At 42.2% G+C, this 24,493-nt stretch overlaps 1 protein-coding gene across 4 annotated transcripts in view; it reads right to left on the bottom strand.

Annotated features, from left to right (window-relative positions):
- CDH23 (cadherin related 23) overlaps positions 1–24,493 on the bottom strand; it is a 1,868,204-nt gene that overhangs the window by 588,900 nt on the left and 1,254,811 nt on the right. For all 4 annotated transcript variants that reach the window (XM_063958779.1, XM_063958778.1, XM_063958784.1 and 1 more), the window contains exons 14-16: positions 4,899–4,963; positions 2,630–2,867; positions 1,297–1,402 (exon numbers count right to left, since the gene is read on the bottom strand). In XM_063958779.1, the coding sequence (XP_063814849.1) occupies positions 1,297–1,402; positions 2,630–2,867; positions 4,899–4,963 (409 nt within the window). The remainder of the gene's footprint in view (positions 1–1,296; positions 1,403–2,629; positions 2,868–4,898; positions 4,964–24,493) is intronic.

Below are 24,493 nucleotides of genomic sequence, written 5' to 3' on the forward strand. Positions count from 1 at the left end.
TCTCCGAGTCCCACCTAAAAGGCTGCCACTGTGACCACACTCGCCCCCACACATTAAATTTTATGCAGGGCAAGATACAATGCTAGTACAAGCATCCTCCATACCTGCCTATGTACTTGAAGAGAGATAAAGTGGGCAGGGAGAGGCAGGACGGGGTGGGCCTTTTTGAGTTCTGACTGACAGCATAAATAAAAATAAACATTGCCATCGACTCCAGCCATCGATGGCTTGAAACCACTCGAACATCTGCCATCGATGGAAAAACTATTGAATACTTGGTCCAAACCATCAATGATTCAGAAACATCGATGGTCGATGGCCATCCCTACCACTGAAAGGGTAGAGTCCAAGCTTTTGGCATACACTCTCACAATAACTCTAAGTCAGACAAAACCCAAAATATCTTGCTGGGAAGAGCAATTAACAGGCTTGGATGGGGACCACTGCTTTAAAGTCTGAAATCCACGGTTCCCCAGGGCCGGTTTTTAATAATCTGGTATCCCTGGAAAAAGGGGTCCCTCGGCTATTAGCCTAGGGTCCTTACACTTCTGGGACCCTTGGGCAACTGCCCAATGAGCCCATATGAAAATACGGCCCTGTGGGAAAAGGGGGGTTAGGGTTAGGCACCACCAGGGAGAGTTAGGATTAGGATCCCACAAGGGAGGGTTAGGGTAGGGGGCAGGGTACTTTCCACAGAGCTGGGATACTGATGGTTGGGATGCCGCTGTCGGTATTCTTACCGACGGCATCCCATCCATCGAGAGATCATCCTGAACCCGAGGAGACGTGTTGCAGCAGCTTCCATGTATCCGGCGCCTTCTCCATTGTGGCTACAAGTAACTTGGTGGCAGCTTCATTCCTGGCCACTGGAACTGTGACATGGACATGGAGCTCACGGAAAAAATAATAATGGCATGACCCATTCATGGATCGGCCTGGAAGGGGGTGTTTCTAGGTACTAAGAACCCCCTTGCGTGCGTTTGATGGCATACCTTCTAACTGTGGAAGATGTCCAAAGAAGAAGACACCATGCACTAGTGATGTCAAAAGATAGTGTCAATAGGAGATAATGACTTAAAAACAGATGTTCACTGTAGTGGCATCTGTGCATGAAAGGGTTAATAAAGCTGTGACCTTAACCCAACCCAGCGGTGTCAGTGTCTTTAGTTTAGTGTGATAAGTTAAGCTTAAGATGTTTTATTATTGTTATTTACAATAAACTAATGGACGCCTTAGCCTCTTACCTTAATGAACTCTGTTAAAAATGTATAAAGCATGCTTTTCATCCCTACTCACCTCCATAACCTTCAGAGATAGAGATTTCAAAAAAGCTGCGAAATGCCGAAGCCTGAATTATGTTGTATGTAATTTGGTTATTTGGTGGAGAGTCTTCATCGGTTGCCTAAATATAAAGTACATACAGAAAATATACATTAAAGTAATGTCACATTGCACCTTAGAGAACACAACTACATCCATGCTGGAACCTGTAACTCTTATAGAGGTATAACTAAAACCAGTATAGTATTTGTACTGGCCTTGCTACACTGAGAACTAGGGACATAGCAGCAAAGGGTAGATTGAGTTGGGAAAGTGGACCTACAGTAAACTGAATTAAGGTGAGCATGTGATGATCCAACAGTCATTGGGGTAGATGTATTAACCTGGAGAAGGCATAAGGAAGTGATTAACCAGTGATAAGTGCAAGGTGATAATGCACCAGCCAATCAGCTCCTAACTGTTCATTTACATATGGCTGATTGGCTGGTGTGTTTATCACCTTGCATTTATCACTGGTTTATCACTTCCTTATGCCTTCTCCAGGTTATTACATCTACCCCATTGTTCCATAGCAGTGACAGTGGCAGAATTAACAGAATGGCATGTAGTGCACAAATTCCGGTGTCTAAATGAGTTATTAACCTTATGATTTATTGAACACAAAAGGAAAAGGTTTCATCTCTGCGTTTACATGCCTCATGTAAAGCATGACCGAGGACCGTGCTGTGCTGTTGGAGGTGATAGCAAGGAAATTATAATATGAGGGAAATGAAAAGCTCTGATTCTGTACTTAAAAGCAGCTGTTTTAACAGGGGAAGGTTACACAGAACAGTTAACCTTCCAGCATCAAAGGTACCACATCATTTGACAGTCCAGATGTATCCTTTGCCAGGTTTACATCTAATTATAGGAAGCATATCTTGCCCATGTCTGTACTTGATGTTAAAATAGGCTAGCAATGGGATTTGTAGAGGCTCTTTATGATTGTACAATCCAGGTGCACGGTATAGAGTAAGGAATTCAGCTGGACTCTCTGCAGCTGAAAAACTCTGTGGTATCTATGAAGGCAGGAGGATCAGATTGAAGTAAAACACAATAATAAGAAAGGTTGGCAATGGAATTTTACCAATTGGACCTTTGTGTGCAGCTGATTAGAAGCAGTTAGCGCCTGACTATTCTCATTAATTTTTGATGATTAATATGCATAAAAGGTTCAATTGAGCTGTTAGAACCTGTTGTGAATAATCAGCAAACTTGGCCAAAGAACTTATGGGAAGGAAAATAAAAATAAGTTTGAGCGCAGGAAAACTAGAATAAGCAAAGTTATCCTGTGATATATTTTGTTCACCCGAAGTTTGATAACTGTGACCACTGATGGCTCATTCTCTCTTAATGCTCCCAGATAGGATTCTTTCTGAAAGATAGGGATGTTGTCATTGACGTCCAAGACATTGATTCGCACACGACCGGTTGTCTCCTCACCACCTCCATCTCTGGCAATCACTGTAAGGGTGTAGCGTGGAGTAGTTTCAAAGTCCAGCCGGGCAATAAGGGCTATTACTCCCGTATCCTTGTCTAGTGAAAACCTATTTGTCAAAAAGATAAAAAGTGTATAGAGTAGTACAGGAAAATATACAAACATAGTCATTAAAGAAAAATCACATTCTCTCTCTCTCTAGATATAATATATATATATATATATATATATATATATATATTTATTTAAAGAAGACATTGCAGATGGCACTCTGGAGACTGGTAAACCAGTCTACCGGAGTGCCGCCTGCAATTTCTTCTTTACATACGGACACCAGTACCGAGGGAAGGCACCGGAGCAGTTGTGTATACAAGCCACGGGAGTGCCAGGTCATTTGTTGATATATATATATATATATATATATATATATAGTAAGCATACCTCCCAACATAACCCTCTCCAGGAGGGACACAATGCTCTGCTTCTGGACTTTTCTCTTAATGTATGATTGTCTGCACCTGTGTTGAACAGGTTAATGGTTGAGAAAGATGTTTCAGCACAGGTGATGGCAATCATGAATTAAGAGGGAAGTCCAGGAGCAGAGCATTCTGTCCCTCCTGGAGAGGGTCATGTTGGGAGATATGAGTAGGGCAGATTGTTGACATTTATGTCTACACCAGAATGGTAGCTCCTGTCATTTTTTAAACACAGCCTATGCAATGAGAGTTAGAAGCTGATTAATGAGTGCTTTATATCTCTCCATGCTTTGATAAACAGTACCCTTGGCCTCCAAATCTCCCATATTCCTTGAGACTTTGAAATATTGGGTCGAATTTCTCACTCCCACAAGTGTTTTGGTAGTTGATAGGAAGTACAGAGCAGCACATCAGAGACTGGTTTTGTAGCAAATGTCTAATGATTAACACCTGCGCATTCATTTTCTAGTCTCAAATCTGGTGCTGAGTCTCTAAGTAGAGAATGGCAACAAAACACTTAAGAACAGTGGTTCTCAACCTCGGTCCTCAAGTTCCCCCAACAGTTCATGTTTTCCAGGTCTCCTCACAGGATTGCAAGTTAAATTATTTTCTCCACCTCTGGGTCTTTTATAATGTGCCAGTGAGCAATGAATACACCTGTTCAACTGCTAGGTGACACTGTTGGGGATAATTGAGGACCGAGGTTGAGAACCACTGCTTTATAATACCCCGGAGACTGCTGTCTACCTTGTGTAGACACCAAATACTTGGGTAAGAGCTGCAGCATTTTAAAGCCACCTCAAATTTCTGGTATGCTGTGCTCTTCAGAATAGGGTATGCAGGCCTACCATCAGAAATTGTGGGGCCCGGGACTGACAAAAGGCAAGGACCACCTTTCACCAAAGGAAAAAAAAAAAAGACTGTTGGCTGCTGTCAATCCATGTCTGACTGCTTATACATGATCTGCTGCTTGGGAAACTTCCTCTCTGTCTGAGCCTGGGACAGGAGTCCCAGAGGTTCCCCCTGATGGCAGCCCTGGGGGTATGCATTATAGATTGGCCACTAGAATACTATATGTTTTATAAAGGGGTCACCACGATTATCTATAGCACATCAGTCTACGGAGATTGGTGTATTGTACATAAATCACTAAGGGGTATATTCAATTGAAGTCGGATCCATTCTGACATTCATTTGTCGGAATGGATCCGACCTTGCCTATTCAATGGGCATCTCAATTTGACTTTTACAAAAGTCGAATGCAGATGCGGGGGAAGGGGGGGAAGGGGACGGGGGAGAGCCACGGGCAGGGGGGGGGGGGGGGAGAGCAGCGCTACAGGGCCTGTCGGTTTTGGCCCCGTTTTCGACACAAACACGTGGATCGGCAGCTATTCCGCCGATCCACGTGCTTTTCGACAAGTCGAATTCCACGACTTGTCGAATAGGACTGAATAGGTCGAATCATGATTCGACCTTAAAAAGTCGAAAACTGCCGTCTTTTCGACAGACAGCAGTTTTCGACACCAATTGAATATACCCCTAAGTTGTTCTGTACAGTATTAAAGCTTGTTGATTTTTTCCCCCTTTATTTCATTTGTGGCATATAATCCTCGCAGGTTGACATCTTGCCATCTTAAACTTATTGTAGTGCCTGCTGCTCTTACCTGTCAGGATCATCACTGAAGAAATAGCTCACTTTTCCAAAAGTACCAATATCATTGTCCGTAGCCTATATTAAAAAAAAAAGAAAGTTTAATTTTTATTTTTTTTTGATCGCAAGAAATGTTAAAATGACTGAAATACATGGGATGCCAAAAGTGGTATACTGCAGAACTGACATCATAAATGCCTGAAAGATTTAGTTAGGCTTATTAGTTATTATTATAACACTATTAACAAGTTACAGTTTTTATGAAGGGTCCGGTTATCTAGGGGAGGGGGGAGGGGTGGATTATAGGGTCGACAGTAACTAGATCTACAGTTATTAGGTTGACAGGTATTGGTCGACAGTGACTAGGTCAACATCTGAAATAGGTCAACACTGTCATCAGGTCAACATGAACAAGGTCGACATGTGTTTTTTACATTTTTTGGGTGTCATTTTCTTTGTAAAGTGACTGGGAACCCCAATTAGTGTACCGTATATGCTCGCCATGCTTCGGACAGGTTACTATTCCCAATCATAGTCCATGTGGATCGTAAAGTATGAAAAAGTGAAAAAAAAGTGAAAAACTCATGTCGTCCTTTTTCCATGTTGACCTAGTGACCACGTCGACCAATAGTGGTTGACCTAATGAGTGTCGACCTAAAGACCTTATCCCATCTAGTGGTGAAGGCTTAGGATAATGGAGAGAGATAAATCCCTGCATATCACACATTGATCTCTCAGACTATCCCAGATCATTATCACTGAAACCACTTTAAAATCTGTAATCCTTGTATAGAATTATATTAAACGATATGGGACAAGTGCAACCCTTTTAGAGAGACTGTATATATTTTGAATACGTCATTTTAACTAATGCATGGGTTCATAATGTTTCAGTGATAGAATTACATATACTGGCAACACTTTAGTAAAGGTACGGTACAGGACAGGAACAGAGATTAATAGACTTTCATTATTATTATTAAACATATACTGTATAAATGCTGCATACTTTTTGGATGACCCCCAGTCTGTGGCGCTGATCTCCACTCACGTACACAAATGCGCAGATTCTCAGTGCCTAATTCGGACCCGATTGTACCTCTGCGAATTTGCAGAGTTTTGAGAACGGATAGTCGCCGCCCAGCCAGAGTGCAAGTCTGCGTACGCCTGCAAAAAGCTTTGCAAATGGCGGCCAGCTGCGAATTCGTTCACCATTGAATGTTTATTTCCAGTCAGTGCGTAGCCCAGGACTTCCTCCTACAGTGCGATAAAATCAGTCTGATCGGGCATCACACACAACCCTGAAAATGCTTGGGAACGCCTGCGTTTTTCCTGACACTCCCAGAAAACTGCCAGTTACAACCCCCAAATGTCCACCGTATTCAATCAACTTGCATACGCCTAGCGATTGAAATTTTCACAGGATTCTTTGGCAGTTTGGCCTCGCGCGAGCGCATTATGCAGTCAATTGATAATGAGCCGCTGTGTGATTTCGCACAACAGCGATGAGGTCCGAATTAGTCCCTTAGTCAACTGTATCTTTGCTGGATCTGGCTTTGCGCGAAATTGGCTGAAACTAAGTGGTAACATGCAAGAGATCTGTCTCATGGGTATATAGCTAAATCTCTTTGTGAGTATGGAGAAGGTAACCCTGTTTCTCTTGTACATAGCAATTGCCAATACATAGTGTAGGTAACAGATGCAGCAGTTGGTGTAAATTAGTGGGCAAGGCGGCTTTCCCATTTAATGCCACACACTTATCCTCACATTAGCTGTATGTTATCTCTTATTATCTTTAGGTAGTAAATCTGGCTTCAGCACAAAAATATTCAAATTGCGTCCAACTCAGGCACTATGAGCCACATGTAATGAAGTCCGAGTTGGCCGGAAGTGCGGGTCCGGTCCGAACACTGACTTTTTAAAAAAAAAAAAAGCTGCAATCATTTACAAGGCATAGCCATGCTTTGTAAATGATTGGTACTTTAAAAAAAACTTCCAAGTTCGGCTGGGAACCCGAACCTCCTGCCAACTCGGACTTCGTTACATCTGGCTCACAGTGCCTGTTTTTTGTGGAGACTACTTCTTGCAAATTCTGTCCAAAATAAATCCTGCAAACTGTACCAAACTAATCCAGTAGAATTGCATACTATAAAACCATAAGTATATGACATATATTTTCCTTGTGTGCAGTGTTTTGACTTCTGGAATATTGCTACATCCAGATTCTGTATTTATTTAGCCTGGATTGAGTTGAATGACAGATAACCACTTTCACTTTTCTGAATGCAGGTACTGTATCAGTGCCTATTCTTATATTGTTTTATATTCTAATTGTAATCACTTGTATTTGCTCTTACTATGCATCTATGAACCATTCAATTTGTTATGTGTATAATACTAATCTATCTTTGCTCTCTCTCTCTCTCTCTCTCTCTATATATATATATATGCCTAATGTTATTGTTCTATAATTCATAGAAGACTTCAGTGGAGCTATGAAAATATTTGATTGTTAAAAGCAGAAGTACTATTTAAATAAAAAAATAAAAAAAGTTGCCAAACATTCACTAGCAAGTGCCTCAAGTCTCTCAGACGGCACATTCCTGCTTACACCACATGGCTCACATAGAGGACAGATATGCAGCATTCTGCCATGGCTGTGCATATAGGGCTTGATTCAGATCTGATTGCAGAATCAAATTTGTAAGCAGTTGGGCAAAACCATGTGCACTGCAGCGGGACGGTAGATGTAACATGTGCAAAGAGCATTAGATTTGGGTGGGGTATGTTCAAACTGAAATCTAAATTGCAGTGTAAAAAAAAAGCAGACAGTATTTACCCTGCACAGAAACAAAATAACCCATCCAAATCTAACTCTCTCTGCACATGTTTTATCTGCCCCCCATCCCACCCTGCAGTGCACATGGTTTTGTCCATTAGCTAATAAATTTGCTGCTGCGATCAGATCTGAATTAGGCCCATAGGGGCAGATGTATTAACCTGGAGAAGACATAAGGAAGTGATAAACCAGTGATAGGTGCAAGGTGATGAAGGAACCCAGCCAATCAGATCCTAACTGTTAATTTACATATTGGAGCTGATTGGCTGGTGCCTTTATCACCTTGCACATATCACTGGTTTATCACTTCCTTATGCCTACTCCAGGTTAATACATCTGCCCCATAGTTCCAACACTTCCACATCCTATATGTATATGCTGGAGTATCCCTCTTGGAACTCAGATACAATCAAGTAACAGCATTATACCACTAGCGGGTTCAGTATGAATTACAGGTGGCCAGGATGCCGGCCGTCAATATACCAACAGCGGCAACCCAGCCACCAGTATGCTGGTAGCGGGACGAGCGCTAGAAAGATCCTTGCGGGCCTGCTGCACTTGCTGTGGGCATGGTGATCCACATGGGTGTCATGGACACCCACAGCGTGAGAATAGCCTGTGTCTCTGGATTCCGGCAGCGGCATTTCATCGCCTGTCAGGATTCCGGCGTCGGCATTGTGACCGCCGGGATCCTGACTAGCGGTATTTTAACTGCTTCCCCCACTAGCCCATACTTGTGCTTACACAATGGCTCCATCATTCAACCAGAAGACAGAAAAGGGGCAGTTGTATTAAGCCTTTGAGAGCGATAAAATGGAGAAAGATTTAACTACCAACCAGTAAGCGCCTGTCATTTTGCTAACACAGCCTGTAACATGGCAGTTAGGAGCAGTTGGTACTTTATCTCTCTCTACAGCTTAGTACATCTCCCTCAAAGAGTTTTAGGTTTTGAACTTGAAACTCTCAGCTGCAAGTTTAGCTGACAATCAAAGCTTAGCTGTGGATTCATACATGAACACTTTCAACATGTTTTATGGAGTTGGCAAACTCACTTATGACAAGGGGAATGACATTCTATCATATACTCTTTGGGTGGTATTACACAAGCACATTCCAAAAAAAATGTAAAAGCTGAAATTGGTGAAATGTGACCATGTAATGTCTCCTAATGTGCATCTCCCACTACTGACTTACCCATGGACATCAGAATGCGTGAGCTGCATGCGGTCTTGTTTACTGGGCAGGAAATCTAGGTTCAACAACTATCCAGCTATTTAGTTTGGTTATGTTAATCCAGTAAGAGGTTCTTATTTAGGCCCCCATTTATCAAGCCTTGGAGAGTGATAAATAGCACAGTGATGAAGTACTAACCAATCAGCTCCTAACTTCCAAGTCACAGGCTGTGTTTGACAAATGACAGTTAGGAGCTCATTGGTTGGTACTCTAGCACCATGCTATTTATCACTCTCCAGGCCTTGATACATCTGGGCCAGTATATCTTAGTTTTACATGCCATCTATCACAGGTGCCCAGTTTCTTATGTCTTTAGTTTTCTTTTTCTTTTTAATTCTTTCTCCCTCTCTCCTCTTGTATTATCTACTGACATCTCTTTGAAGCTTGAAACTGGTGCCATGGTCTTTGAGAATATATACCCATCATTTTGACTGCCAAGATCTCTTTCTGTACAGAATTCCCAAACTCTTGCTTCAAAGCCTCAGGTACACAACTCACCACTACATGTAGAGTTTGTGGCTCAACACTTATTTTGATAAAGTTACAAGGTGCAGTAAACTCTGTGCCAGCCAGGGACTGCTCAAGCAGTTGATGTTGTGACCAATGATGCATCGATGGTGGACAGAATTATTATTATCCTTTATTTATATGGAGCCACAAGGGATCCACAGTGCCCATTACACATCACATAATCAAATGAGCAGACAAGAGAACAGCACTTACAGTTAAAGCCAATGTAGGACAGGTATGGAAAACCAGGTGTTAGGTGCCATCAAAGGGAGCATGGAGTATAAAATAGTGTAAGTAAGAAAAGGAAAGGCACATGAGGAAAGAAGGCCCTGCTCTTGCGAGCTTACAATCTAAAAGAATGGATTCACTAGCGCAGTAGGACACTGCACAGATAAGCAATGTGGGCATCAGAGGGTTTAATCAGTCCATCGCACAGTTGTGTACAAGAGGAATGATCAAGCTGACATTTACATATTTTCACATTTGCAAATCCATTGTAAGCCGCACATGAATTGTGTGCACCACTTAATCTGCCCCAATATACTAATTATACTGTTTTTCGTGGAGACCTACTTTTTTTGCACATTTTGTCCAAAATAAATACTGAAAACTATACCAAGCTAGTACAGTTTAGCTACTCTGATAAAGAAAATAAGCTAAAGGTTAGCTACGCTAATCAGAAATTTGCGTAGGATCAGTTTTTTGTCCTTCAACATCCTCAAAGCTCTGTTCTTCTCACATTTACATAACTATCAGGGATTTCTTATTATCTATACTGCACAATTTTGTAGTCTTCTCCCCTCATACTCAACTACATCCAAATCATTGGCAAAAAATCCAAGTCTTTTGAATGGTCTGAAATAGTAAGACTTAGAAGGTATTCAATTGAAGTCGGAAGCTGCCGTCTTGTCAGAAAGATGGCAGTTTCTGACTGTTTTAGGTCGGAAGGGGTTCCGACCTATTCAATGCTGGCTCCTTTTTTCCAACAAGTCGGGAATTCCCTACTTGTCGGAAAACACATGGATTGTCGGAATCCATGTAATCTGTTGGAAGTTTGGCCAAACTAGACAGGTTTTATCCCCGTTTCTGCCAATGCGACTTTAAAAAAAGTCAGATTGACATAGTTGAATGGCCAAAACCTGTCGAGTTTGGCCGGGTCATTGAATACTGACCTGTCGGATCCTTTCCATCGGGAAGGATCCAACAGGAATTGACTATACCAATTAGCATACTATGTGGCATAAAACATAATATGAGGAACATAACTGCAGAAAAAAAAAGTTGCTCAAATTAAATTTTGCTGTCCAAGTGGCCATTTTGGAGAGGTGCAAAGTCTAGTGGTTAATATAACCTTCGAGTTCTGCTTTGGATGCACCATCATTTCTCACTTTATTGTAAATCAGCTCTTTACAGAATTGATAGACTATGAATAGATTGGGGATGAAAGCAGACAATAAATTCTGCTGAATGTAGAGGTTTCAGGAAGAATAAAAACTAGAATTCGGTGCAGAACTCTACAGGATATATTATGCAACATTTTGCAAATGAATGTGAATGAGGAGAATGTGACACTGAATATTTTTTACACTTTGTTTTTTTTCACATCCCCCTCAGACCTATTCCAGAATATGCAATTTTTTCCAAGCAGACCCAGTTTACATACTGTATGGTATCAGGGACTGGAGACATTTCTTCCCAAAAAAGAGCAACATGAAGGTAGAGGATCCTGGATATTGTGAGATACTCTTCTACAAGACACTGAGGTCTTTAATGGAAATGATGAAGCTATTTTTAAATATTACAAATAAACAATAATAATGATTTATGGAGATCTTGTAGATGTGACATAATCAGTTGTAAGAAGCCACTTAATTATAAAACACAAACAAGCTAGATTATATGAAGTTGATTATCCCTTGCTCTTTTAGCTAATTCATCTTCTCCACCAAAAAACCCGGGTCCAAACCGGGTAAGTGAACACGGTTTCATGGAGTGTCATAGTGGCTTGAAACCCTGTTCACACTGTAAGTTGGATCTGGGTTAGTGGTAGGTCTTCCCTCTGTAAGCACTTGGAGATGACAACATCCCCAAGCACTGGTAAGCTGGCTCTGCAAAGGCTTTTAACAGGACCGATGTCACCAGTTTACAACAGCACTATTACCCAGGTCCTACCCGGCTCCGACCCTGGTAGCTACCCGGATCGTATTCCCGGTTCACTGGACCCGGATTCTTTTTCAAGGACACTTTCTCACTGAGCCGTGACCTGGGTTACTGAGGCAGTGGAAAAGGGGTATTAGAGACATAGGGCTTGATTCAGAGGTGGATGCTAATGCATGAATGGTTGCAACTTTTTGTGGAGAAGAAACAGTGCTAACATGTAAATGCTAGTTTCAACCTACCCCTTGTGGAGTAGTGTGCACAGACTGCGTAAGCTGACTTTCAATGTCCGTGGACAGTACAACTCTGCTGCTGGTTCTAGATACACCACCATCAGCCCACCATCAAGACGTGCACCAGCCTATGGCAGATGCAGTGTCAACTTCTGAAACTGCTTTAAATATGGTCTCTGTGGCTGCGGATCTGCATTTAGGAATGCATCCACGTTCAATGACAATCCCGTGGAACTCCCATAACACGCCCGTGAGATGGCCGTTTTGTGCATTCACTTCAGGCCACCTCCCATTCATTTCCCAGGAACGCCCATAGTTTTTTTACAATTTTTTTTTACAATTCTAATGCCAGAGATTCCGAACACAATAATGTATGCTCCACAGGGGTTTTCAGGACTTTTCGTGCATGAACAGTAGCAAATAACTGCTCAAGTACGCAAACATCAGCATTGCGTTCAGCTCTAAATCAGGCACTTAGTGAAGACTGCAGTTACAACTCTATTCAATCTATTTGCAGGAAAATGGGATTACCACTATAGATTTCATCAAAATGATTCAGTATAATAATGATTGTTATATTCATCTACACAAAGGAGATTAAGGGGTCTATTTACTAAGCCTTGGATGGAGATAAAGTGGCTGGAGATAAAGTATCAGCCAATCGGCTCCTAACTGCCATGCCACAGGCTGTGTTTGAAAAATGACAGTTAGGAGCCGATTGGCTGGTACTTTATCTCCAGAGACTTTATCTCCACCCAAGGCTTAGTAAATAGACCCCTAAGTTCTGGATAACTTCTCAAACTTGACTAAAACATTTCTGAAATTGAATCTTTAGTTTCCCAGATGCATAATGTAATTTACTATAATAAGCTCCTAATACACCAAATTCAATTTAGTATTTGAATCTTAAAAAAAACACAAACCTCCAGGACTGGGCAGTTTTTCAAACTATTATCAATAGTTCAGGAGGCATTGTCACTATGCTGGACACATTTCCTCCAGTCATAAGTCATCATGTCAACACACCATTTGCTAGTAACTCACATAGTTGTAAGCTCTCACAAGCAGGCCCGTCTTCCCTTGTTCCTCTCCTTCTCTTACTTAAACCATCTACTACTCCACATTCCATTCGGTGCACCAAATCCCTCGGTTTTCTGCCACCCTAATACTCATTTCAGTGTCGCCTGCTGATGCAGATATGTTTATACACCCTGTATTTGTCCTATATTGTCGAACTGTAACTCACTGTTTTCTTGTTTTGCTTATTTGTTTATGTACTCTGTAATTAGGCACTGCGGATCCCATGTGGCGCCTTATAAATAAAGGATAATAATAATAATAATGGTTAAACTAAAAAATGGGAATATCCACTTAACTGTGACACTACTGACCTCCTTTTACAATAAGAAAAAAAAATTGCAAATCATTCAGCTGACATTTTACTTTCTTAATTCATGAAGACCAGATGTGTTTCATGCCTGACTGGTAAGCTCCCAACAATTTATAATGACACATATTCATCTTAGCAGCACAATCAGCCTTAGTAAATGGCAGGAAACCACCTAAACTCATCACCCAATGAGAACTTCACCAATACACCTATCTTCTGCACTTAATGGAAAATATTAAATACACACAACTCGATAATGGAAATCATTTTGCTTTGGCTTGACTACCTTGAACACAACACCATGTTTCTTTTTATATAAAAGTGCAATCTTGATTTACAATGGCAGTACCACTGGGGAATAATGCAGAGGGAGAGCTAGAAATAGTAATATTGGATAGGTTTATTTATTTCTTGATTTAATATTACTCCCTTTCCTTAGTTGTGTACCTGGAAGTATGACTGTAACACTGTTAGTTTATTTATGTTTACCTTTGTTTGATTAACTGTTATTGCTAATGAACTTTACATAATGGTATAATTCATTTTTTTGTGATCTAGAAACAGGTTTCAAAAGATGCTTTGATAAGGCCAATATGCTACTTGTTATTTGCCTACTATGGCCAAACTATGCTACATTTTAATAAGTTCTGATGATTTACTTGAAACCCAATAGAAAATATATCCACATAACGATTCATACAAGCTGGCCTGCTCTGTCTGTAAAGGAGGAGATATATGATGATTGCTATACAGTAGAGCATGCATAGTAAATGTTGTTGTGTCAACGGTTATGCATAGTAGCTGTTGTTACACAACTACTGTTGTGTAAACAATGTTGCGGCTTTTAAAGGCTAGTTCAGATTTTGGATGACAATCACAATCTAATCCTGATCCCACAGTTCTACTCAACCCTGCGGGCTGTGTGTTTTGACTGTGGCCTCCACATGCGCTGGGATGAAAAGGGACCTGGTTTGGCAGAACCATGGAGAGTGAGACTCCTCTCACACCTGCATATCAGATCATTACGCAGAAAGGCAATATTTTCTCCTAACAACACTTACAATACTTACTAATGAATATATCTATTTCCTCCAAGGAAATATAATGCTGGGAGGAATCAGGTGCAAAATAATCATCCAATGTATAGTGTAGCAGTAATATACAATATGCAATAGGACACAAGTACATGCACTGAGACTTGAGGGGGGGGGGGGGGTTCAGGGGAATTTTTAGGAAAAAATTACTTCACAGAAATGGTAGTGGACAAGTGAAAAAGCCTCCCATCAGAGGTGGTAGAGGCTAAGACAGTAGAGCAATTTAAACATGCATGGGATAGACATAAGGATATCCTTACAAAGAATAAGGATCAAATAAGGGTTGAGCTAAAAATATGGTAAAAAAATAAATATAAATAAATAAAAGGCCAAACTAGATGGGCAAGTGGTTCTTATCTTCCGTCAAATTCTATAATAGAATGAAGCACCTAATAAAGAGGTTATTTTATAGTTGCTCCTATATAGCAATCTGGGTGCCGACCATAAAATTAATATGTAGCAGCAAGATAGCGTTCCAGGCTTGAATCAATTTTAACAATTTGCAACAAGTGTGCTGTACTTAGAAGTTAATCAGATTTGCAAAAGGCACAAGCTGAGGAGAAAATGGCCCAGTCAGTGGGTAAAGGAGGCAAAACATTTTTTTAGGTATATAAACAAAAGGAGAAAAACAAAAGGCGGAATAATAAAACTAAAGACAGAGACTGGGAGTCTTGTTGAGGGAGACAAGGTAATAGCAGATCATCTTAATAATTGATTTTTCTCAGTATTCACTATTGAAAGAGAGGGGAAGGGGCCACAGTTAAGTTGCATGGATATTCAGGAAAATGAAACAATTACATTTACAGAGGAGAAGGTCCTAACAGAACTCTCAAAGCTGAAAGTGGACAAATCTATGGGGCCAGATGGGATACATCCAAGGATACTAAAAGAGTTTAAAGAGGTGCTGGTAGCACAATTATCAGAATTATTCAACCAGTCATTAGCTACAGGAGTAATTCCAGGGGGACTGGAAAAGAGCGAATGTAGTCCCATGGCACAAAAGTGGAAGTAAGGGAGAGGCAAACAACTATAGAGAAGTGAGTTTTACTCCAGTAGTAGGGAAATTGATGAAAACACTCTTAAAAGAAAGAATAGATTATCTCAAATCCAGCAATTTACAGGATCCCAAACAGCATGGATTCACTGGGGGGAGATCATGTCAAACAAACTTTATTGACTTTTTTGACTGTATGACTAAACTGATGGATAAAGGTGGAGCCATGGATATAGCTTATCTAGACTTTAGTAAGGCTATTGACACTGTTCCACATTGTAGATTGCTATATTATAAACTCGAAAGCCTTGGATTGGATACTAAGATTTCTGAATGGATAACATCTTGGTTGCAGGATAGAAAACAGAGAGTTGTGGTAAATGGAGTGTATTCACAGGAGGGAAATGTTACCAGTGGAGTACCCCAGGGATCTGTACTTGGATCAGTGCTTTTTAATACCTTTATTGGTGACATTGCAAATGGCATTAAAGGGAAAGTATGCCTTTTTGCAGATGACACAAAGGTATGCAACAGGGTAAAACACCAGGAGGGGTAAAACAAATGATTGAGGATCTAGGTAGACTACAGGAATGGTCAAGAGTCTGGCAATTACAGTTTAATGCCAAAAAATGCAAAATCATGCACTTGGGTCTCAAAAATCCTAAGGCTAAATATAGAATTAATGGCACTATACCGGAAACTACTGAGGAGGAAAGGGATCTAGGAGTCACTATTTCAGGTGACTTAAAGGCAGGTAAGCAATGTAACAAGGCAATGAGGAAGGCTAGTCAGATGCTTGGCGGCATTGGGAGAGGAATCAGCAGCAGAAAGAAAGAAGTAGAAATGCCACTGTATAGGCCATTGGTATGGCCTCATCTAAAATACTGTGTTCAATTTTGAAGGACATATCTTCAAGAGGATATTAATACATTAGAGCAGAGGTTCTCAAACTCGGTCCTCGGGAGCCCACACAGTGCATGTTTTGCAGGTAACCCAGCAGGTGTACAGGTGTATTAATTACTCACTGACACATTTTAAAAGGTCCACAGGTGGAGCTAATTATTTCACTTGTGATTCTGTGAGGAGACCTGCAAAACATGCACTGTGTGGGCCCCCGAGGACCGAGTTTGAGAACCTCTGCATTAGAGACTGTACAAAGAAGGGCAACTAAAATGGTGCATGGTCTACATCACAAAATATACCCAGAAAGACCAAAAAATCTCAGTATGTAAAATTTGGAGCAGAGAAAGGAACGTGGGGACAAGATAGAAACTTTAAAATATATCTAGGGTTTTAACAAAGTCCAGGAGAGAAACAATAGAACACAAGGATATGCAGTGAGACTGGAGGGAGGTACTGTAGGTTCAGGGGAATTTTGAGGAAAAAATGACTTCACAGAAAGGGTAGTGGACAAGTGGAAGAGCCTCCTATCAGAGGTAGTAGAGACTAAGACAGTAGAGCAATTTAAACATGCATGGGTTAGACATAAGGGTATCCTTACACAGAAATAAAGAACAAATAAGGTTTAAGTTAAAAATGTGGTAAAAAAAAAAGAGCAGACTAGATGGGCCAAGTGGTTCTTATCTGCCATCAAATTCTATATTTCTAAGTGTGAGCTGAGCAGTCCTGTGAATGGAAAGGAATCACTAACCATCAGACCATAAAAGTAATGTACAGATAAATAATTATCATGCAGGGTCTCTCTCCTCACTAATGGACCACAAAACAGCAGCTGAAAACCTGCTGAAGACTGACATTTGGTAGTTATTTATATATTTTTTGTATTTGCTGCACTCATACAAATTTAAAAACATTGACTTGTATGGACAATCACTTTAATGAGTCATGACAACAAAAGCTCAATTAGCGACACTTGCGTTTAATGAACCACACCTTAAAAATGATTGTCTAAAACATAGAGCTATGCAAGGCTCATTAATGGGTCCTGGGAATCCCGCCCCCATTCTTACTTAGGGGGAGATGCATCAAACCTTGGACAGAGATAAAGTACCAACCAATCAGCTCTTGTAATTTTATAGGTTATGTTTAAAATATTATAGCGAGGAGCTGATTGGTTGGCACTTTATCTCTCTCCAATAATTGATACATCTCCGTCTTAACGTGGAGCATCTTCTATTATAGCCAGGTGCCACATTACATGAACAGCACCTGCCTTCCTGACAGGTAAATAGCTGTTGGCTGTTGTCCCTTTCATGTTAACAGCTGGCACAGAGGTGACAAGACACTACTGCTACAACCTGGTGCTCAACACAAATTAGGTGCACTTAGTGGTAGATCCGGTCTTGTAGCTACAGTACAGTATGCATGAGAATTTCACTGCTGTAACTACTCAGAACAACTATATAAAAGCCAGCTCATCATAGAGTAAGAGCTTTCACCTGCCACTTCTGGGAGCAGAATATAAAAGCTAAGCTGACCATTTATCACAGTTTTCAAGATTTCTAGATACTACATAAAGCTATTACATGACTGCAAGGATGCACATCTGTAAGGCAATTGGCTTTCTGTTTTGCCAAATATTATAGCATGTAATGCATTTATTAATTAGTCATAATTAAAAAGAAAAACAAAAAATACCTGCACATCATATTATGGATTAGTCACCCAATAACGAGTAGCTGCACATTTAATGAATATATAAGTTATTAATTAGCTCTACCCCTGAGAAACAACAACTGGTTGCAGGATCAATGACTAATGTTACTTACACAATAATTACAATTGTACCAGGTATAGCTTAGGGAGACAGGTTTCAATAAGTCACTGAAGCATACTTCAATAGTAAATGAGCACAGCAATATGTTACAGTCATATGGCACTAAATGAGCTATGAATTCATTGTGTAATGAGGGATTTTAGGAAATCTATGAAAGAGAAATTTACCACCAAGAACAGCTGTACGAGACACGTATAGAATGAGATGACTCAAGATACCATGGAATAACCCACATTCGCTTTGCCCTATATTTCTCCATTTTCCCCATTGGTGGGGCCTTTCTGCGCAAGCACCACATTCTGCAGGCTGAGGTGCCACCATAGCAGATAGATGATACAATTGCTCACAGGTCATTTTGTTAGATGACACAATTTTCCTATAGAGCCTGTTCAAGAAAACATTAATTTCCATGTTATTTTCATTAGACTTGGCATACAGCAGTAGAATACCTCAGAACATTTTAGAGGGGGTAATTGGGCTAGACTCAGCGCAGGACAGGACATTGTGGGCTGTGGATCGGGCGGCGGAACAGTGCTCGGAAAGCGGAACTGTCCCGCCAAATTTGTGACGCTTATGATGTATGAGCAAGGGTCTGAAAAGATTTTGGTAAGCCAGGCATTTCACTTTGTCCCTCCCCCCGTTGTATATATTTATTGACTTTGTGCCCCCACTCTTTATATAATGTTTAACTTCCACCCTTAATATAGCTTTTTAATTCCGTATACCCCTTTATACAGTTTCATTGCTTTGTGCCCACTTTATATAGTTGTATTGATTTTGTACTCCATCTGTATTTGGTTTATTGAGTTTGTGACCTCCCTCTATATAGATGTATTCCTTTTTTTTCCCCTCCATCTTTATCTTCCTTCTTAATTGCATGCTCTTCTCAGCATTACTTTCTTCTTCCTATTGTTCATCTTAATGTCCCTGGCTCCACTCTTTACTTGTGCCATACCCTCATGTAACTGTGTAGAATGAACTGTATCAAATGAAAAGGTGATTTCCTCCCAGTGTCAGTCCAGCAGGTTCTCCTAAATTCTATCCCAAACTGTTCCTCTGCTCCTACTTCCTAGAATGCAAATAGGACTCTGTCTTTCAGTTAGACTGCTATTCATGAGAACGTTTCTTGTGAGATATTTACAGATTATGGCATAAATCTGGTACTGTAGGTCTTTTCCACCTTGTAGTGTTTATATTAGCTTACTTATTGTCACTATACATTTCAGAAAAACCTCTAAAGTTTACAGGATAATCTAGACCACCACCTCCACAATCTCAGATATAATTCTGTGTCACTTTGGGGGATGAGGTTGGAATAGCACAATTTATCTTTCTGTCCCCTGTACATGCCTGGACAGGTGTGTTAAGGTCTTAAGGTAAATTGTTACAGATTCTACTTTCCCCACATCGCCTTTAAAACTTAAAATGTTATTGCTAATTGCTGTCATATCCCCATTTATCAAACTAGTTTGTTCTGGAAACTTGTTTTGCATCATGAATACCTGTTACTTTAAATGTTATTGCTGCTGTTATTCAGCTTGAAGGTGCTTTTGTTGAATTGTTTCTGTCACAACTGAGGGCCTGAGCTGACGGGAGGCAGCCTCAGTTGTAGGGGCTGAGATGTACCGGAACCTGGGAGGTTGTATCAGACCCCTGGACATGTAAGTAACATGAATAATAACTGCCCGAAGGCGTGACCACGACAACTTGGATAAAAGTCAATGATGTTTATTATGACAACTCCGCAACACAGCAGCAGTAAAAGAAAACGTAAAAGTCAGCAAAGAATAAATACAGTTCCTGGGTACTACAGGATGGCAGGAGCCACAGGGCACTGGTAGTGTGAGATAGTTCTTATGATCTTCTAGATGGAAAGTCCTTACCAGGCCCGACTGTAGCAATGGAGATAACCCAGGATTGTGCCAGCTGGTGTTCCAGGAAAAGCTGGGTTGCTGAAGATAAAACAGCTGCTGTGGATACTGGCTGGAACCAGACTGTTGTTAGCACGGAGTGGATACTGGCTGGAACCAGTTAAATAATAAATGAACTTGGGAGCGATGAAATATGAACTGAAATGTAGAACTTGAGAGCGGAGAAATAATAATACCGGTGTAGAGTGGTAAAGTGTAGAAAGGACACCGGCCCTTTAAGGGAAGCTGTACTCTGCTGGAAGCTGAGCTGGAAGCAGGTAATGTTGTAGCTGGAAACAGATGAATCCACAATGGATTGGAGAGTCAGGCTACACCGCAGGTGGAATGCTGGTGCGGGTCTCTATGGTGGAAGTCTTGAGACAGGAGCTGGAACCTGGAAGACAATCACAGGAGAGAGACAAACAGGAACTAGGTTTGACAACCAAAGCACTGACGCCTTCCTTGCTCAGGCACAGTGTATTTATACCTGCAGCAAGGAAGGCATTGGCTAGGCAATTATGCAAATTATCAATACTGAGAACAGATTGGTGGAAATGATCAGCTGACAGAATCCAAGATGGCTGCGCCCATGCAGACACTTGGAGGGAAGTTTGGTTTGTAATCCATGTGGTAATGAAAACAGTAATGGCGGCGCCGGCCACCGGAGACAGGAGGCGCCAGGCTGACAGATGCACATCCAACCACGCGGACACAGCGGAGGCCGCGGCTGACGTAATCGCCACTCAGACACTCTGCATGCAGAAGTTAAGGGACGGCGGCGGAGGCCGCGGGAGACGCCAGGCCAGGTGTAATATGGCGTTTACTGTGACAGCGTCCCAGAGTGACAGGAGAGGATACAGGAATGTACACATCAGGATAACAGATGGGATCCGGTCCTGGAGCGCTGAGCCAGCCTTAGGAGGCATCTGATGGGTAAGAAATGGCGTCCAGATACCCGGATCGTGACAGCACCCCCCCCTTTAGGAGTGGCCCCAGGACACTTCTTTGGCTTTTGAGGAAACTTGGAATGGAATCTCCGGACCAAGGCAGGAGCATGGACATCAGAAGCATTGGTCCATGAACGTTCCTCAGGGCCATAACCCTTCCAGTCAATGAGATACTGAAGTTGTTATGACAGAACTCGGCCCAGGGAAGTAATTGAACCCAGTCATCTTGAGAGGAGGACACATAGATGCGGAGGAAGGACTCCAAGTCCTGATTCACCCTTTCAGTTTGACCATTGGTCTGAGGATGGTAAGCCGTGGAAAACTTTAGCTTGACTTGGAGGACTTGACATAAACTTCGCCAGAATTTGGCTGTGAATTGAACTCCTCGATCTGAGATAATTTCTTCTGGAAGACCGTGGAGTCGGAAGATCTCTTGTATGAATACTTGAGCCAACTTGGAAGCTGACGGAAGACCGGTGAGAGGAATGAAGTGTGCCATCTTGGTGAACCGGTCAACTACCACCCAGATGGTATTGAACTTGTTGCACATGGGTAAGTCTGTAATGAAATCCATCGACAAGTGGGTCCATGGTCGACGGGGAACGGATAGTGGAACCAGTGGCCCCGCAGGCGACTGGCGGGATACTTTATGTTGGGCACACTTTGGGCAAGATGCAATAAACTCCAAGACGTCCTTTTTCAGAGTTGGCCACCAATAGGACCTAGAGATAAACTCCAGGGTTTTTTGGATACCTGTATGTCCGGCAAAACGGGAAGCATGGGCCCAATGCATGAGCTTCTTCCTTAGCATCGGCTTCACAAAACTTTTCCCTGATGGGGGCGTAGAGTCCATCCCTACCGTGGAGAATGCCAACGGATTTATAATAGGATGCTTGTCTGAAGACTCTGACTCATTTTCTTGCTCCCATGAGCGGGAAAGGGCATCGGCCTTGCGATTCTGAGAGCCTGGACAGAACTGGAGTTTAAAGTCGAACCTGGAAAAGAAAAGTGCCCATCTGGCCTGACGAGGGTTGAGACATTGTGCGCCCTTCAGGTATAAAAGGTTCTTGTGGTCTGTAAGTATGGTGATTGAATGAGAAGCTCCCTCCAACAGATACCTCCACTCTTCTAGAGCGAGCTTGATGGCTAGCAACTCCTGGTCGCCAATGGCATAGTTGCGCTCAGCTGGGGAGAACTTCCGGGAGAAGAAACTGCAAGGGTGTAAATGGCCATCTTTAGCCCTCTGAGATAACACCGCTCCTACTCCAACGGAGGAGGCATCCACCTCTAAGATGAAAGGAGAGTCGATGTCAGGCTGTTTCAGAACAGGCGCAGAGATGAACCTTTGTTTTAAAAGATGAAATGCTTGCATGGCTTCTTCAGACCACTTGGACGGGTTAGCACCCTTCTTAGTGAAAGCAGTAATAGGCGCCACAATGGTGGAAAAGTCTCGTATAAACTTTCGGTAATAGTTGGCGAACCCTAAGAACCTCTGGACCCCTTTGAGGGTTAAGGGTACCGGCCAATTTTGGATTGCTTGTAGTTTCTCAGGATCCATCTCTAGTCCGGAACCGGACACAATGTACCCTAGAAACGGAATGGACTTGACTTCAAAGACGCATTTTTCTAATTTGCAATAGAGATGATTGACACGGAGACGGGACAGAACCTCTTTAACCCAAAAACGATGTTCCTCTAAATCGTTGGCAAAAATGAGGATATCGTCTAGATAGACCACGACATGACGGTATAGAATGTCTCTGAAGATCTCATTGACAAAATGCTGGAAGACAGCTGGAGCATTGCTCAATCCGAAGGGCATGACGAGGTACTCATAATGTCCGTCACGGGTGTTAAAGGCGGTCTTCCACTCGTCACCCTCACGGATCCGGATGAGATTGTATGCACCTCGCAAGTCCAGCTTTGTAAAGATGGTAGCTCCGCTAACTCTGTCAAAGAGCTCAGTAATCAGGGGTAAAGGATAACGGTTCTTGATGGTAATGTCGTTCAAACCTCTGTAGTCGATGCACGGCCGCAGACCACCATCTTTCTTTTTTACAAAAAAGAAGCCTGCGCCGGCTGGAGAAGAAGAAGGTCGAATGAACCCCTTTGCTAGGTTCTCTTTAATATATTCCTCCATAGAATGCGTCTCAGGCAGAGACAACGGATAAGTTCGGCCTCGAGGTGGAACCTTCCCTGGAACGAGATCAATCGGACAGTCCCATTCTCTATGAGGAGGAAGGATATCAGCAGAAGCTTTACTGAACACATCCGTGAAATCTTGATATGGAGGAGGTGGAACATCAGACGACCTGGGGGAGGAAGAACAGACAGGCAATACTTTAAACAAACATGTCTCAGCACAGGAGGAACCCCATGCCAGGATTTGCGTAGTCGTCCAATCAATTGTAGGATTGTGAAGACGGAGCCATGGAAGGCCCAGGACCACAGGATGTGTGGCTCTTGGAATCACTAAAAAAGAAATAAGTTCGGAATGAAGAACTCCCACTCTCAGACGAACTGGTAGAGTCCTTAAAGAAATAACTGCATCAAAAATTTTGCTGCCATCCACGGCAGTTAAAGAAATGGACGAAGGAAGTCTCTCGGTGGGTAGGGACCACCGTTTAACATAGGCTTCGGTAATAAAGTTCCCAGCTGCTCCGGAATCAAGGAGGGCAATGACGTTCCGATAACGTTGAGCAACTTGAAGCGAGACTGGGAGATTACAATCTTGAGGAGATGGAGAGGAGATCATTACTCCTAGCCGGCCCTCTCCTTGGCGAGCTAGGATTTGGAGTTTCCCGGACGTTTGGGACAGGCATTAATGGTGTGAGACGGAGCTGCACAATAGAGACAGAGGAACTCGGAGAGACGTCTTCGGCGCTCAGCAGGAGTTAAACGGGAACGGCCAAGTTGCATGGGCTCATCTTTAGATGGTGACAGTTGACGAGGAGGAGGAGCAGAAGATTTTGGAGCAGATGATCTTCCACGCTCAGTTGCTCTCTCTCTGAAACGTAAATCAACTTTCGTGCAGAGTGAGATTAGCTCATCTAACTTAGAAGGTAAGTCTCTGGTAGCTAACTCATCTTTAATACGCTCAGATAAGCCATGCCAGAATGCAGCATACAGGGCCTCGTCGTTCCATGCCAGTTCGGATGCCAGGATCTGGAACTGTATCAGATATTGTCCTACAGTACGTGACCCCTGGCGTAAACGGAGAATCTCGGATGAAGCTGAGGTTACCCGGCCTGGCTCGTCGAAGATGCGCCTGAATGTTGACACGAAGGCAGTGTAGGAAGATAGCAGGGTGTCGGACCTCTCCCATAACGGTGATGCCCAATCAAGGGCTGAGCCACTGAGAAGAGAAATAATGTAGGCAATTTTTGTACGGTCACTGGGAAAATTGCCAGGTTGTAGCTCAAACTGAATCTCACACTGGTTGAGAAATCCCCTGCAGAATCTTGGAGATCCGTCAAATTTCGCTGGCGTTGGAAGATGAAGACGTGGAGCAGAAATGGGTAAGGTGGGTGGGGTTATAGCTGGAGTCACTGTGGTTGACGCACC

This window comes from Pseudophryne corroboree, chromosome 3, assembly GCF_028390025.1.
Source record: "Pseudophryne corroboree isolate aPseCor3 chromosome 3, aPseCor3.hap2, whole genome shotgun sequence".
Taxonomy (NCBI): domain Eukaryota; kingdom Metazoa; phylum Chordata; class Amphibia; order Anura; family Myobatrachidae; genus Pseudophryne; species Pseudophryne corroboree.